This window comes from Saccostrea cucullata, unplaced genomic scaffold (assembly GCF_032062105.1).
Source record: "Saccostrea cucullata isolate Sc308-1 unplaced genomic scaffold, CSIRO_AGI_Scuc_v1 ctg5756, whole genome shotgun sequence".
Lineage (NCBI taxonomy): Eukaryota > Metazoa > Mollusca > Bivalvia > Ostreida > Ostreidae > Saccostrea > Saccostrea cuccullata.
Window position 1 is genome coordinate 6,048 of NW_026934116.1, and position 16,149 is coordinate 22,196.

The 16,149-nt window shown below is 30.6% G+C and overlaps 1 protein-coding gene across 1 annotated transcript; it reads left to right on the plus strand.

Moving 5' to 3' along the window:
- Window positions 1-1,259: 1,259 nt before the first annotated feature.
- LOC134239973 (uncharacterized) lies at window positions 1,260-15,878 on the plus strand. The gene is made up of 21 exons (XM_062722104.1): window positions 1,260-1,286; window positions 1,553-1,606; window positions 3,160-3,213; window positions 3,828-3,899; window positions 4,174-4,218; window positions 4,387-4,474; window positions 5,434-5,655; window positions 5,956-6,127; window positions 6,236-6,345; window positions 7,180-7,365; window positions 7,639-7,724; window positions 8,093-8,195; window positions 8,613-8,775; window positions 9,048-9,151; window positions 9,235-9,420; window positions 12,126-12,166; window positions 14,270-14,447; window positions 14,535-14,632; window positions 15,022-15,112; window positions 15,466-15,578; window positions 15,840-15,878. Exons 1-21 carry the CDS (start codon window positions 1,260-1,262, stop codon window positions 15,876-15,878), a joined length of 2,232 nt encoding a protein of 743 aa, XP_062578088.1.
- Window positions 15,879-16,149: the final 271 nt, after the last annotated feature.

Genomic DNA, 16,149 nt, shown 5'->3' on the forward strand with positions numbered 1-16,149 from the left:
AGCATTTAAAAACCCCTTTAAAGGTCAAGTTCAATACGAATAGCGTTTTCTGTGAAGAATTTGAAATAGAAGTAGATTTTTTGTGTTTGGATGTTTAAATTTTTATATGATAATTAACACCGTAGCAACGTTTCTTCTCTTTAAACACGTCTTAATTTAACTACATGTTCATACGATGATTTTTAAGTCCGAGAAATTGATATATATTTTTTGTTAAGGAACCCTTTGATTACAAGTTATATATTTGTTTCATTTATGAAAACAAAATTTAAAGGTAAAGTTAACCTCTCTCCATTGATAATTTGTTGATTCAATAATGTGATTTTCTATATATTTTTATTCAAAGTTCTTTTTATAAATCATATTTTTCAGGTCGGAAATTTACCGTGTCAATTGGAAAAAGAGCAGAAATTGTATATCTTTATATACCGGTTCACTGGAAACAAGGATTCGTTGATTTATTTATATATCGAAAGCAAGAATGATTTAACACACCCCTCTTTTTTCATCAGTTATAGTCAGTTGTCAGAGATATCAGACATAAGCCTTTCCAGTTTGTAGAATTCCTTTGTAGTGTTTTTTTTAAATAGATATATTGTAGGAGTCGAGATTTGCGTATTTGTGTCAAAGGATTGATAAATTGTTAAAGATGTTTAACATAAACCTAGACAATTATCTACATATATGAAAACTAACATATGATGTAATTTTCTACAAAGCCAACTGTGAAATTGATTTGATTACAATTTCCATTTTTACTTTTACGTAGAAAATTACACGTAAAAACGAAACGTGCCTTAACGAGCAACATGAGTTAAAATGAAAATATAGGCCAGCAAGAAAATCAAATATCTAGTGCATTATAGTTGCTTCATGAAATATGCCTACTTGACAATGCTTTGTGCTTAACACACCAATAGAACTCAGACAAAACTGAAATACATTCCTAATTATTACCCATCGTAATAAAGCTTTCAAACGAAATGATGAACCATGATAACAATAGCTGATCGAAAGTTATTGATATGTATATAAAAAGGATTTATAGCACACCATGACACAATAAGGATACCAATTTCTGCATAATATGGTTTTATTAAAAGCCATTTTTAACCAATCTGATTGTAATGATAACTTCACCATTTTTTTTTATATTTCAATGTTTTGCAAAGTTTTAATAAAACGAATAAGCACAATAATTATCAATGCTTTAAATCTTAGTATAGTGGACGGATAACGAAGTCTGAGAAGGAAACAGAATGGAAGATAACACGCGAGAAAGTAAAGTAAGATTTATTTATATTTTTACATTCATACACTATGTAAAATAACTTACTGCAGTCTTTATATTATTCCTAACAGCTTCATTTCGTCGTGATAATTGAGGTCAAAGTCATTAAATATATGTTACCAGTTTGTAGTTATATCTAATTATAGGACATACGTACACGAACGCTTCAATTTAGGGTTTCATTTATCACCGTAATTTGTAAAAGGTACTTTGGCTTAGAATTAGTAAAGATTGTAAAAGTATCCATTACTTTGATTGTAGATACACATTGGGCATGAAGAAGAAAATGAGGACAGCAATTCAGAAGAAACTAATGTAATTTCATTATCTTTTTTTTCAAATTTTAAACTGGCTGCATGTGTTACATAGTAGCAGAGCGCGTGCTCTAGAGTCGCATGGTAAAGAGTTAAATCTTACGTCGATTCTAACTGTGTGAGACTGATTATACCAGGGCCCTATACATATGTTGCAGTAGGTGCTAGCACGAGAAAGGTAAATCACCATTCTATGTCCCTGGATTCCGAACATCGCTCAAAATTGGATGTCCAGCATGGGCGTCTCTATGTACGCGTGAATAAGTAGTGGCCACTCAATGTGAGTGAAAATTTATTTGAAAGGAAACTTTACTTTGGTGCAAAATAAGTATGTTAATTGGAATTTAAAATGTACTTGCAGCGGAGATTGATAGACGCACACAAACATACATGTATATGATAAGTTATTTTGCGAACAAGTATGAGCATGCTAGTAGTGCATTATTTGTGAAACTCTAAAAATTATCTCCATGTGAGAATATCAAACAATTCATAATTTTTTTCGTAAATTTTCCAATGTTTGACAAATATCTTAAACTACGACGCGTATTAGTGCCATTTTAACAATGATGGATTTTTTAAAGTCGTTTGTACGATTTGATAAATCGTTTGTACAATTAAATAAATCGTTTGTACGATTTAATAAATTGTTTGTACGATTTAATAAATCGTTTGTACGATTTATTTAATTGTACAAACGATTTACTAAATTTTACAAAAGATTTATGTAATCGTACAAACGATTTATTAAGCCGTACAGACGATTTAATAAATTGAACAAACGATTTAATAAATTGTACAAACGATTTAATAAATTGTACAAACGATTTAACAAACAAATTGTACAAACGATTTAATAAATTTTACAGATGATTTGCTAAATTGTACAAATGATTTACTAAATAATACAAACGATTTACTAAATCGTACAAACGATTTACTAAATCGTATAAATGATTTATTAAATCGTTCAAACGATTTAAAAAAAAATATCTACATGGTTAAAATGGCACTAATACGCCGTTGTATTAAACAGACATCGTGACAAAAAAAATCGGAAAATGGACAAAAGCAGGGTTTTGCATGACCTGATTTGTTCTTTTCTTGAATATATGTTTTCATAAATTTACATTTTCTAAAATTCAAAAAACATCTACCTTTAAGATTGATTGATTGCATATTATTTAAAGTCCCTCGAGTTGATTGTATGTTATTTAACGTCTTTCGAGTTGATTGTATATTGTTTAACGTCCCTCTCGAGGATTTTTCAATCATATTGCGACGTCACTACCTGCGGGTGGAGAACTACAAATGTTGTCCAATGCTCGGCACTCAGGGCCATTGACAAGGGAGGGATCTTTTTCGTGCCAGCACTTACTGTGACAAGAGAACTCGGTATATACGGTCTCATCCGAAGGGCTGGTCTCTACCCCCGAAGTGGGCTTCGAATAGGAAGAGAAGCAGGCAAAACTTAGCGCTTAATATAAAAGACATTTTAAATTAACATGGTCAAAATTGACGATAACAATTTTCATTTCAAATCTAATGTTCTAGGAAAAAAATGACCATCTTAAAGAAGACAAAGAGATTAGTTCAGATCAAGATGAGGTAAGATTTTTTTTTTTTTGGGGGGGGGGGGTGGGGTGGGGTGGGGTTGGGGTGGGGGTGTAATTACTGGATGAGCGGGTGGCTAAACTACTGTTTGATTGATATTCTTATCTTTATTTTAACGTAATGCGACATATTTCTCAAATACATTATTGGAAAAAAAATATCCATAGCATTCTATTGGGAATATTATACGTCTGTTTTTAGGATTTTTTCTAATACATGTATAACAAAAAAATGATATAGGCCATTCAGAGGATTACTTACATGGGTTATATAAGAAATATCACACTGTGGGTATCTAGACCAATTGCCTGATAAGGTACCCTCATTTTGTGAGAAAAACCTGTTTAAATACAGTGAAAGTTCTTGAGAAAAATATTTTAAAAATTAAGGAACATGTCGTCTAACCTAAAGAAATAGCAGAACTCTACTAACTTTTATTTTTTGTCAATTGTACCTGATTACAAGATTCCTACAATCGTTTTCAATCTGAAACCCTTGTTGAATTAAATATTGAAAGAAATAATATTGCCTAGGCATGAACATGGTATAAAACCGGAAATCTTACATAGTGCAAAAGTTGAAAAATAAAATATAAGATCCTCTTCCAGAAAAAAGTCTTTAAAGATGAAGGTTATTCAAAAGACAGCAGCGACGAAGATTCTTCTGGATCATATGACGAGGTCAGTTTATTTAAAAATACCCTAAATTAGGTTATAGCATAGATTATTTCTCATAATTTAATTTCAACGAGTGCAATTCAAAAGGAGTAGTTCGTTTTTGATGTACCTCAAGGTGACACATATAGCCTATGTTATATGATATAGATCAAATCTTTTATCCAATCAATTGAAGTCTTACAATTAGATTTACATTAGTTATTTAATATCAGCATTATCCGAGGTACTGCGTGTAACGTTTTAATGATTTTTTTTTATCAAATACAAATAATGAAAGAAATGGAACAGTTCTGATGACAATGTAGATAAACAGAGGAAAGGGGTGAGCAGTCATAAGCTTTTTACTTTACTAGTATACCATTATCTTCAAGGAATGATAATTTGATATTAACCATAACATTTACGATAAATGTTCTATCGACTTATAAAAAATTTTATACATTAAAAAATAAAATTATGCATGTATATTTAAAAATTATGTTTTATCTAGGATATCCAGGACCACCCTACGATTAAAGATAAGATCTATGACTGTGAAACATTTGCAGGATTTAGGATATCCGAGGCATACGAGGGAGGTGGGTTCTTTTAATTATTATATTAATGAATTACATTGAACACTGTAGATTGAGAAAAATTCACGATGGTTTTAAGAAGTTGGTTCACTTTACGCATTAAATGGCCCTATAGATATACTAATTAATTTATTAACACTTGATTCTCTATTTGAAGCTTTAAAGTAAAGTAGAGAATTGATATCCTATTAAAATCTTTCTCCTAAAAGTTCAGGTCTTGGAGAACTGGCTCTTTGAAATTGCAATGTTCTTGAATTTCTATGTAAACAGGTAAAATTGAGTACTTTCAGTGAAGAAAAATAATATGAGCGCACTCTCTGATCTAAAAAAATTCAACATGTCAATTAATCCTCAGAAACAGTTCTATCATTAACTAGTTGCATATTTTAGATCAGAGAGTGCGCTCTATATCAAATAACAAGAAATAGCTTTAAAAATTGGCCGTTTTTGTACACTTTTTTCAGAATATGAGGAAATTGACGCATTTCGTGACGTCATAATGCACTGACTTCCCAGAATATGACGTCACTTTTTATTGATACACAGTCACCAAAGATCTACGTGATATTTAATGCAAATGTTAACTAAAATTATGCAGTTTCAGTTTTTCAGAAATTCACAGGGCCAAATAAGGCAAAAGTGAACCTTGTTCTTTCGCTATGTTTGCAATTAATTAGTTTTCCGCGAATAATTGTTATTAGGTTTTACTTATGTTAAATTGCTTACACGAAATTTTGAATTAATTTTTTGAAATGTGAAAAAAAAACCATCGCAAATGGTACTTTTTGAGATATCGTGAACTTTTATCGCCGTAGAATTAAAACGATTTACAGTAACTAATTAGTAATTTGCTTATAGCATAGAATTCACATTTTTTCTTAATTTAGAGAAACATATTTTTTTTAATAAAGAGTATAACTTTTCTTGAAAAAAAGAACGTTATTTTCTTTAATTTCAATTAGATAAAATCAAACAAGGACAAAGGGTTGTGCAAAATCCAGAGGTCCTTAGAAATAACAGCAGTACTAAAAGAAGAAACTGCATTGGAACCGTAGTCCATACTGAAGATAACAAAGTCCTCGTGCTTTGGGATTCAGAAGATGACCCAGAGGAATATAACGTACAGGATACGACAGGCGAAACTGTCCAGTACAACCTACAGCTCTTTGACAATGCTCAGACTGGTAATTTTGTAGCATACCTTACTAAGAAACTAATATACTGGAACCAGAAATGATATATTTATAGATGTTGCCTTACATTCAGATATAAAAATTGATAGCTATACATTCAAGAAAATTAATTTTGTTCTGTAATGAAAAACATTGAGATAACTAACAGTGTTAAAGCTCAAAAGAACAGTGTAATTTTCTTTACTAAATCCATTATATATATATTTTCTGTGACTATGATATTTGCAAATAAATACATAGTTCTTTTTTAAATCTATTCATTAAACTCACCAACCTGTTCTTTATTTTAAGGAGCTAAGCATGAAGCCCACGAATGTGATAATTGCAGAGAATATCCAATACGTGGTATCAAATGGAGATGTCTTTATTGCAAAGACTATGATTTATGTACACGCTGCTACATGCAGGATAAGCATAATATTAACCACCCATTTCACAGAAAACTAGACAATAATTCCAGGACGTAAGTCATGTACATGCATTTTCAATATTAATGTCAGGTAAAAATCTTTTTCTTATAAAATATGTTTATTGGAGATAGAGAGATTTAAATCATTTTTATCTAATGAAGTATTGAAGTTGGTGTTCGCGGAATGGATTCCAAAGATAACAGCCATAAAAGCGTGTGTGGGATATTTCCCGGTGCAAAAGTCGTTTTAAGAAGAGACAATAACATAAAAGGTAACTAAAGAAAACTTTTTTGATTTTGATTCATAATTCAGTTTCTCTACTTCTAAACAACAGAAACAAATTAAATTTCTGATGAATTCTATTACTAATTAATACCTATTTTTATTATATACGTAATGTGTATCACCCAATTTTACTGTTGAATTTACGCTATCACGTGACGTCGTGATCCGATTTTCCGGATCACCAACATGTTGTTGTCTGAATCCATATCACCACTCTCTGAAACTGATGACGTAGTACGAAGAAATATGGCGTTATTTTTCTTGCATGTTAAAAAGGCCCTTGTTATTACGCTTTCTTTTATGGATAAATGTTATACGATTGATCTCTAAAGTTTTTGCAATATTTTGCTAGTTATGAGGGGGTATATAATAAATTTATCATTATAACAGTAACTTGATCCGAAGAGCCGTATCACGTCTCGTTGACAGGCGCGGATCATCATATCACACTCGACGCTTCGAGTCTCGTTAGATCTGATGATCCTCGCCTCTCAACTCGACGTGATACGATCCTTCGGATCAAGTTACTGTTATAATAATATATATATATATATATATATATGATATTTTTTTCTTTTAAATCATGTACACACACAAGAAGATTAATAGAAAAATATAGCAATGTCAACTTGTGCATTTTAAGAACCTTAATTGCATACTTTAAAAAAAAACAAACAATCTAATTTATTTGAATGTTTGATAAATATACACACATAGAATAAAAAAAATGAGGTTGTGGAATATAGCATGTATTTTCAAAGACTCTCCATGATTGCTTTTGACACCAACGTTTGTTATTGTTAAGAATGATTATTTTTAGGAACAGTGGAGGAACTAAATAATGAAGAATCCAGTCTATTTAACTGCGATGCGTTCGTGAATTGGGATGACACAAAAAGCGAGGAACGTTACAAAGTTGGAAGGAAAGGGAAAGTAGATTTGAAGTGCGTAACTCCAGGAAAAGGACTGAAGTATTATGAAGAACATTTGGAGATTATAACAAGTGGTTCGTAAAACAAATTCAGATTCAAAACCCGTAACGCCAATTAAACAAACGAAGACTTTAGTACATGTATACCTCTTTTAGGAATATCAAATACAGTGATTGAAAGCAAAAAAAAAATCACTAAAAAAACTTATTTAATAGATGATAAAACAAAAAATAATAGCAAAACATAAAATGCTTATATTATTTTTGAGTAGGTTAATTATTCAATAATATCTCAGATTTACAATCATTGTCATAATTTTCAGGGTTACAATTTTTTTTTCTCCATAGAAAATGCAAAACCTGGAATGCGAGTGGTTGCAAAATACAGAAAAGGAAAGAAGGAACAATATGTCGGAACAGTAATTTCAAATGAAGTACGATTTTTTAAAATATATATATTTTTCAAAGATATCGTTTATTCGTATTCCTGTTACATATCTAAACATACTCATCGTCTGTATAAAAATCAACAAAACAAACCAGAAATAAATTTTATTTACACTTGATAGAGAATATACGATAATAATATTTTACAACATAGCCTATCATATTAAACGGATAATCATCATTAATAACTTTGAAATGCAACAAATAAGCAAACTCACAATAAGACATTCTTTTTGTCATACTTTTATCATAAAAACGAATTATTAATCTTACCTTTAGAGCATTCTCGTACAATGTTAAGGGTTGATTTAAATTTCGCTTTTTTTTTGTAATATTGGGGTATTTTTTTATCCAGACAGGAAAAGATTCAAAATTCTTAGTACAGTGGGATGGTGACGGAAAAATAAAAGAAATTGGGAAGAAGAAAACAATATTTCTTTATGATAACAGTCAAACAGGTAAACTATTATCTGTTATACATCTCTGTAGATTAATATTCTGCTTTTCTTACTTTAAAAAGGAGTTTTTCTTAATGATTAAAGTTTTAATGGCATACATGGCGTAGTGGTTAAATTTTTTTTTTGGTATAAGGTGTTGATCCTTACTTAGCGGGTTCGAATCCCATTGTGAGACATGGAGACCAGTCTTTCGGAAAAGATTGGATAAACGGAGCCGCAGAATTGGTGCCATGTTTGATTTGGCATACCCTCTCGATCGGTAACACGCAACGTGTGCTCCCTGAATATACATGTAACTCATCATTTGCATTCGCACTTCCGACAATTAAATAGCAGAATCAAGAAATGATTGAATGAATATCGAGAGTGTCCACTTTATAAAAGAGAATTTTTCCAATATTTAGCTTAATTTTACAGGTATTGAACACAGTAACATTCGATGTGATGAATGTGCAAGGAGAATGAAGGGCGTGCGATGGAAGTGTGAAAGCAAAAATTATGACCTGTGTTCAAGATGTTACATGTCTGGTAGAGGAGAGATGAAATTGAAATTCTGCCGAATGGTAGATCCTTCTAAAAGGTAAGAGAACTCACTGGATAGAACTTTGCAAAAAAGAAATGAAAACTTTTCCTCTTTTTTATCTTTTGGGTTTCGGAGAGCAATAACTTCTACTTTTTAGGGATATTTCTTTTTAACAACCTCTAAATCATTAATAATCTCAATTTATTGGAAATTTCTAGGAACTGTGATTTAGCCACTATTGATGATTGTTTACATAAGGAATTAAGTTTTTTTTTAATTCACTGATGACAATCATTTATTTACTGACTATTTGTTCGATCTATTCGTAGAGAAAAATTAAATCAACCTCGATCGGCGCTTTCATCAGAAAATAAGATCCAAGCACTTGGACTATTTGAAGGTGCAACTGTATGCAAAATTGAAAGTTCAAACGGTAAGCACTTTGGACATAGCAGAGGGGGGATAAAAGTTTTTTTTTTCTTTTTAATTGATGTGTATATGATTTTTCTTAAATAGAAACAAGACAAGGAACAATATCCAGGATCACCGATTACAAAGTTAACACGGGGAGGAGTGTAGTTTCTGTGAAATGGGACAGCAATGATTTTCCAAAGAGCGGATGGAAATTCACAGATCTTAAACTGCTAGAATCATTTCCTTCTTTAAGCTTTTATCCTGCTCATCTGCCAAAACTTCAAAACGGTAAAAGATTTAGTTTATTATTATTTTTTTTATCTGTTTTTATCCTTTTTTTCTTGAATAGAATATGTATTTCTGAGAATTTAAAAGAACCTTGATGCACAGTTTAGAGGTAAAAAAATAAAAATAGCGGCATGAAAAAAATCAAGCTTCATTTTGAGACTTTTTAAATGAAATTATAAACTGAAGATTTGTTATTCCTAGCTAAGGATCAGATAACCTTAAAATGGAGACATTTTGTAAAATCAAAAAAGTATTTAACACTCATACCATATACAGGTTGTTTCAGAAAATATGCAACCATTTAATTTCCTCACAATATTGATATGCAAGCAGTATCAATTGAAAGTCTTATATAAAACTATGCTAAAAGGCCTCAAGTTTTTATCAATATCAAAATTTTTGAAAATTATTACCATTTTGATAAATTATGACGTCATATTTGACATCACTGAAAAAAAACGAGTTCAACATTTTAAATATTTAATTCAATAAAAATCAATCATCAGGAATACCGATACTGCTTAATCAGAGCATGTCGCCAGTTCATTTTATTACGGTAAAGCATAGAAATAAGGTTTACAGAATGCAAAGAACTTACTGATAGCAATATAAAGTGGAAGTTGTATAAATCTGTTCAATTCTGTAGCCAATGGAATAGTTAAAACTTGATCAAAGAAAAGGGAGTTGAGGTTAAAAAGTAGAACACATTAAAACATTTTGAATGTTACTAAAGAGGCATTGATCCAGAGACTCACGTACAATCCTTTTCTGAAATAACCGAGTTGTGAACAAATGAGTGAGTAAAGTGTTGATCAGATGTTGAGATACATGTACGTTTTGAATCTTAAACTTTGGACTTGGTAGAACATATGTTAGCAGGACCATTCAACTCTTTCAAAATCATTAAACTGAGCTCCACACTCACCTGACTTAACACCCCTTGACTTTTATCTACGGGGATATTTAATGGTCAAAGTGTTCAACCCCCCCCCCCCAAAAAAAAAAAAAAAATTAAAAAAAAGAAAAGAAAAGAACTCAAAAATAGTCTGAAAAATGAAACCTTATTCATTTCCACGAAACTCTTTGCAAAAGTAATGAGAACTTTCTTGCATCGGATAGATTTTTTTCTTTCAGCACAAATGACGCCGTTTAGAGCATATTTTTAAACTATAGTGAAATTTAACTAATTTCTTTTTTCTTTTTTAATTCATTTTCTGTTTGCCGTATTAACTTTATTTTTTTTAAGAATAAATCTTGAAGTTGTGACTTTTAATTAGATATGATGGGGCATGGTATTGGTCAAAACGCAATTAAAATCTAATCGATGAAAATGGTTGCATGTTTTCTGAAACACCCTGTATACAGTGTATGACCTGATGTTATTGAGTTAAAATTTATATATCAACTTGTATTTATATGTGTGTTGTTTTGTAATTGATAAAATGTAACAAAACCTTAAAAAATAATCTACCCCATATTAAATGATTGAATATATTTGTCAAAAATTGACACAAAACATAATTGAAGAAAATTGGTATTTTAAATTGATAATTGCTCTTATTTACGCTTTCAATACAGGTAACTCTTGATGGCTCGAACTTCGATCTCTCGAAGTTCTTGATCGCTTGAAGTGAGTCCCCGGTCCCAATTTTTTTCCCTATATAGCTAAGCAAATTTACTCTTGATTTCTCGAACTCTTGATCTCTCAAAACCCTTGATCTCTCGAAGTAAAATTTCAGTCCCGCTATACATATTCTATTGAAATTCACCCTTGATACCTCGAAGTGGCTTTGTGTATACGAAGTTACATAATTAGCAACTTTACCTGGCCATTTAATGACCGCAGGCATAAGACGCGGGTCTCGTGAGACGGGATGTTTATTTAGTTGACACTTATTCTGCAAGGGGATAATTGATTTGTAATTAATATCATTGTACCTATATGCTATCAAACTAATTATCATCGTCTGTATTATGATAATTCAGAAACATAGTGTCGCTGAGAAATTGTAATTGCAGATTACGAGACGAAACAAGTACAATGAACTAATTTTCTAATTTCAAATCGTTTCAAAGTTTAACGAAATATGAAAATTCAGAAACAGCCTCGCTGTCAATATGACGACTTTTTTGGACAAATTCATACAGAATTTCGTTCAATGTACATGTTTGGAAAAGTCACAATGCTATGTACCACGCGCGACGCTGGTCTATGCCGTTTTCATTATATAACGAATGAGTAGAATGATATCCGTATGATAATAAAAAAAATTAAAAACACTAGCTGACGATGTACATTTTTTGCTTTACTCAGTTTAATAAATATTCACTTAAAATACAAAAACATATCGTTGTTTTGTAAAAACCACGTGTAAAATGTTAGAACTGCATGAAAATCATTACATCCGGTATGACTTATTTTAAAACCCGTCAAACAAACCCGGAAAAATCCGGACTCTTGAAAACTCGAACTCTTGATCTCTCGAAGTTTTCCATCGGTCCCGCGGACTTCGAGGTTTCGAGAGTTACCTGTATAAAGAAAACATAATTACTGTACACAACGGAGTTTATTTTGATCTCGAAAAAATATTCTTATCATGTTATTAAAGAAACAATATAATAAAAAAAAATTATAGTAAAAACCTTAAGAGAAAAAATAAATTTTAGCATTTAACGTCGCATATTTATGTGATGTGTGGTTTCAGATATGCATGGATATATCAAAGCTGGGGATGATAAAACAAAGGTATGCGTAAAATTTAAAAGGAAACTCTTTCATCTTTGTTTTAACCATATTACCTTTAGATAGTATTGTTGTCATCTGCAAAGAGAAGTTGCAACATATAAAAAATACGGATTGTTATTTTTATGTAATGGAAACGAACTACATGTATGTCATTAAAATATAATTATGCAATTTCGGATAAAAAGAAGCACCTGTTTTTTTTTTAACAAATAACAAATTTCCAGTATTGCATGTATTTTAACTGAAATAACCTATAAATGCATGACAAGTATATTTCAGCAGTATGAATATATTTATATTTGAAAGAATTAGTATGAATCATATTTATGCACAAGAAAAATATTACTATACCTTTGAATTTATGCGACAATAAAACAAATCCTTAAAAAACCTCATTAATAAGATTTTGTGCTTGAGTAACACGTGATTGATGTGTTTTGTGACAAAGTTTTCTTTGCGCTAAAACATTTAATGGACCAATGAGAGCATATGGATGTCAAAGAGTTCTTTCTTTCATCAACATGAGAAATGATCCTATTGCTAGCCATACCATATCAGAAAACGCTTTGATGGGGCATGTGAAATGACCTAGTTGTTCTTCCGATCTGAAACCTATTTACATAATACAAATGCATGAAACGTTCTTTGGGAATGCATTTTTAGTTCGCTCATTATTTTTCCTAATTGAATAGAAGCGTCAATCAGCCTCGAAGGAGGATTGACAAAAGATCCTACATGATAGCTTTGCGTGGTTTATTGGAAACATCGGGTGGTGACATAAATCAATCATCGTTCACTGGAAGGTCTTGCAAAATAATGACTTTCCTTTTCATAAAATGATTTGACTTTTCTTAAAATTTCTTAATTTTATGTCGATACCTAAAGTAACGAATTTAAGGGTGGCCCAATGGAATAATTCGTTGCTTGTTTTTTGAACAAACAAATCAAATTCTCTATTTATTTTGTTAAACTTCTAATGTAGAATGTAATTCTAAAATCAAAACTTTATTTTAATTTAATGGTCAAATATATCTTTTGAAATATACGTACCTTGGTAATTCTTATCTTTTGTCCACTATATATGCAAAGAAAACATATTTATTAAAAGTAAACTATGTGCTGCTTTAAAGATATAAGAAGAATTATTATAATTTTATAATCATTTCTTTACTCAGTTGAATATTTTGTGTTTCATTTTTTCAAACCTTCTCTTTTTTTGTTCTTTTCCATCCCTTTCTTGTGTCTTTTTGGGTTGAATAGATGTACTAGACAGTTTTAACAAATTTTATTTTGTTGGTATTCTGTTTACTAAAAATGTTCCTTGATTAGAATCTGCAGCTACAATGCCCTAAATTAACAAAATTTGGGTAAATTACACTTACAAGAAGATTTTTTATCATTTCACTGATAAGCTGTCAACTTTTAGCAGATTTACAAATCTTAATTGAAAGACGAGCAGAACGCACACATCATATTTCTTTAGTTTGAGAACTCAGTTTGTAATATGTGGAAGGTTGAATGTATCATGTTGTTTTCACCATTTCGCAATGCAAAACAATTTTTACTTCAATCGTTATTTGAAACTGCAGTAGGAATTTTGTTTCAGAAACTACACTCTGCTCTATTTTAACCATTTCAAATTTAACCTCGTTTGGGAAGGGTAAAGCGAAGAATTAATTTTAAAAAAAGAACAAAATATTTACTGCATAGGGCATCTTGTATTATTATTTCACAAAAGTTGACAAATAATCGTTCATTTTCATTCCATGAACATCCCTTGTTCTGCGACTTTTAACGCAAAGGGATCAGTGGCTTACTAGATGATTAGAGAAATAATTGAGTGAATTTTGCCACTAAATATTGCCATAAATATAATTTTAAGTAGATATTGGATACATTTTTCACTCAGTCTTCCAGCTTTTTTCTGATAATGCAATCTTGATATACAAAATAATTAAAAAATAATAAAAAAAAATAGTTTGATTTCTATCTTCATCGATATATAAATTATATATTTTGTTATCATTGTGTGTTCATTTTCTTAACAGAAACAAATATAACAAGACAATTACTATTAGAGTTTTATTTCACATAATGTTTCAGATTTCCGTCGACTTCTGGTTAAACGAGAACGAGGCCCATATAAAGCAGGAGAAAGTTTTACCATATCTACTGTTCGCGAGTAATCCTTACAAAGATGTAGAGAGTGAACAAGAAGATAATGAAGAAAAAATCATGCAGGACAGAAGCAAACTGCTGCGTATCATAAGAAGTGTCTCTGGTATGTAGAATAATGAGGAATAATAATTCAAAATTGTTTGTTTATTAGATTGTTTTCAGTGAAAATATTTTATTGATTTTTTATTAGAAAAATCAGGGCTGCCATGTTTGGACATCGTTGAGAAGACGATGTTCTTTCAGGATAAAGTTATCATTCACCAGAGAACAACTAAGGAAACGATACAAGTAATATTCTTTTAACTCATTGAAACGTACTTACATGTATTCATTGGCTGAAAAAAATGTATAATGTAAAATCCCTGTGGCGTAGGTCATATTGGCTCCTGTACGTATAAACATCCATTTGCTTGACGGTTTCAAATTGATGTAATTTATTGAAATAATCAAGGGGGAAATTTATAATTTGTCATACGCTAATTGCTATAAAATTAGATAAAACGCTAAGTGTAATATTGATAGCTTTATTAAATTAATTTCTTAATCATGGTAAGTTGAAATGTATCTTTGTATGTTAAAGCATATTCATAGAACATGCAAGGTTGAATGTATTTATCTTGAAATGTTTTAGACCTATACAAGCACTGTATATTTTCAATTGTTCTTTCTCCATGTAGATGTTAATTAAAATGGGAGAATATGCGTTCGAAAGAGGCGATTCGAAATACAAAGAAAATGAAATTAAATATTTCAAACGCATGACTGAAGGTACTGTATATGATAAGAATAGTCAATATAAAAATTACAGAAACTGTGAAATCACAAGTGTTTGGGATGGGAGGTTGTTTAATTTCTTTGAAACTTTCCTCAAAACTGTTTTCATTTTTCAATGTCAATTTAAGTAGATTGCTTTTTTCAGTTTTAATCTAGTTTGAAATCTAATCTTGATACACCAGGTTCAGTCTCAGTCAAACTACAAAATTTATTTACCCTTTTTATTAGACTTCGCAGGCATTCAATTGATAAGATTGACAATAAAATTGAATAATTCCAATTCATTACTTAAACAAAAAATAATAATTAGTAATTTTTTTTCTGTTAATATGTGAGTATTTTTACAGCTTACTCTGGTCACGTGGTACTCCCTGTTGCCTTATCACTGGATAACGGCGGATTTCAACAAGAAATTGTTGCTTATGCTGTTGACATGAAATTTCCTATATTATCTTCCAGGGTAGGTTTTACATAAATTATGTTTAATAAAGTGACTAGTTTTACTTTTTAGGATTACAATTTTTTTGGGTGTGTGTGTGTGCAGAAGTCGGCAATATTTCTCTCATAAATTGATATTCAAATAGGCAACATGCATATGATTCTACCTCTGATGTTTTGAAGGTTTGTGTTTGGTTTTATGGACTTTTGATCTTGAATACTGTTCATCAATATCATAATCATAATATCATAACATCATAATCTCAATATGTCCCATTTTCAGGTTAGTGTGACAATTTTGAAAATGCTGTCACAATGTTAAAAATGTGTGCCAAATTTTGAAAAGAATGACTTGGAAAGCGATACAAAGTGGCTTTCATAAGGACCAAAATATATTGATGTATAATAAGGGATTGATTATTCAAATCATTTTCATTCATAATCAGCCAAAAAGTAATGTATGCCCATGCGTTGGGTTTTTTTTTTTTGTATGCACCCTCAAACCTGGTATTCTGAACTTTATATCGGGCTTACCATACAAATATGAGGTAAAATATATACATTATTTTTATTTTTTTTTTCAAGAAATCTAC

Bases quoted from the DNA above. Each gene is read 5' to 3' on its own strand.
- LOC134239973 (XM_062722104.1), top strand. From the start codon at position 1,260: ATGGAAGATAACACGCGAGAAAGTAAA. The intron at 1,607-3,159 runs GTAATTTCATTA...CTAATGTTCTAG, and splicing joins GCAATTCAGAAGAAACTAAT to GAAAAAAATGACCATCTTAA. The intron at 14,448-14,534 runs GTATGTAGAATA...ATTTTTTATTAG, and splicing joins TATCATAAGAAGTGTCTCTG to AAAAATCAGGGCTGCCATGT.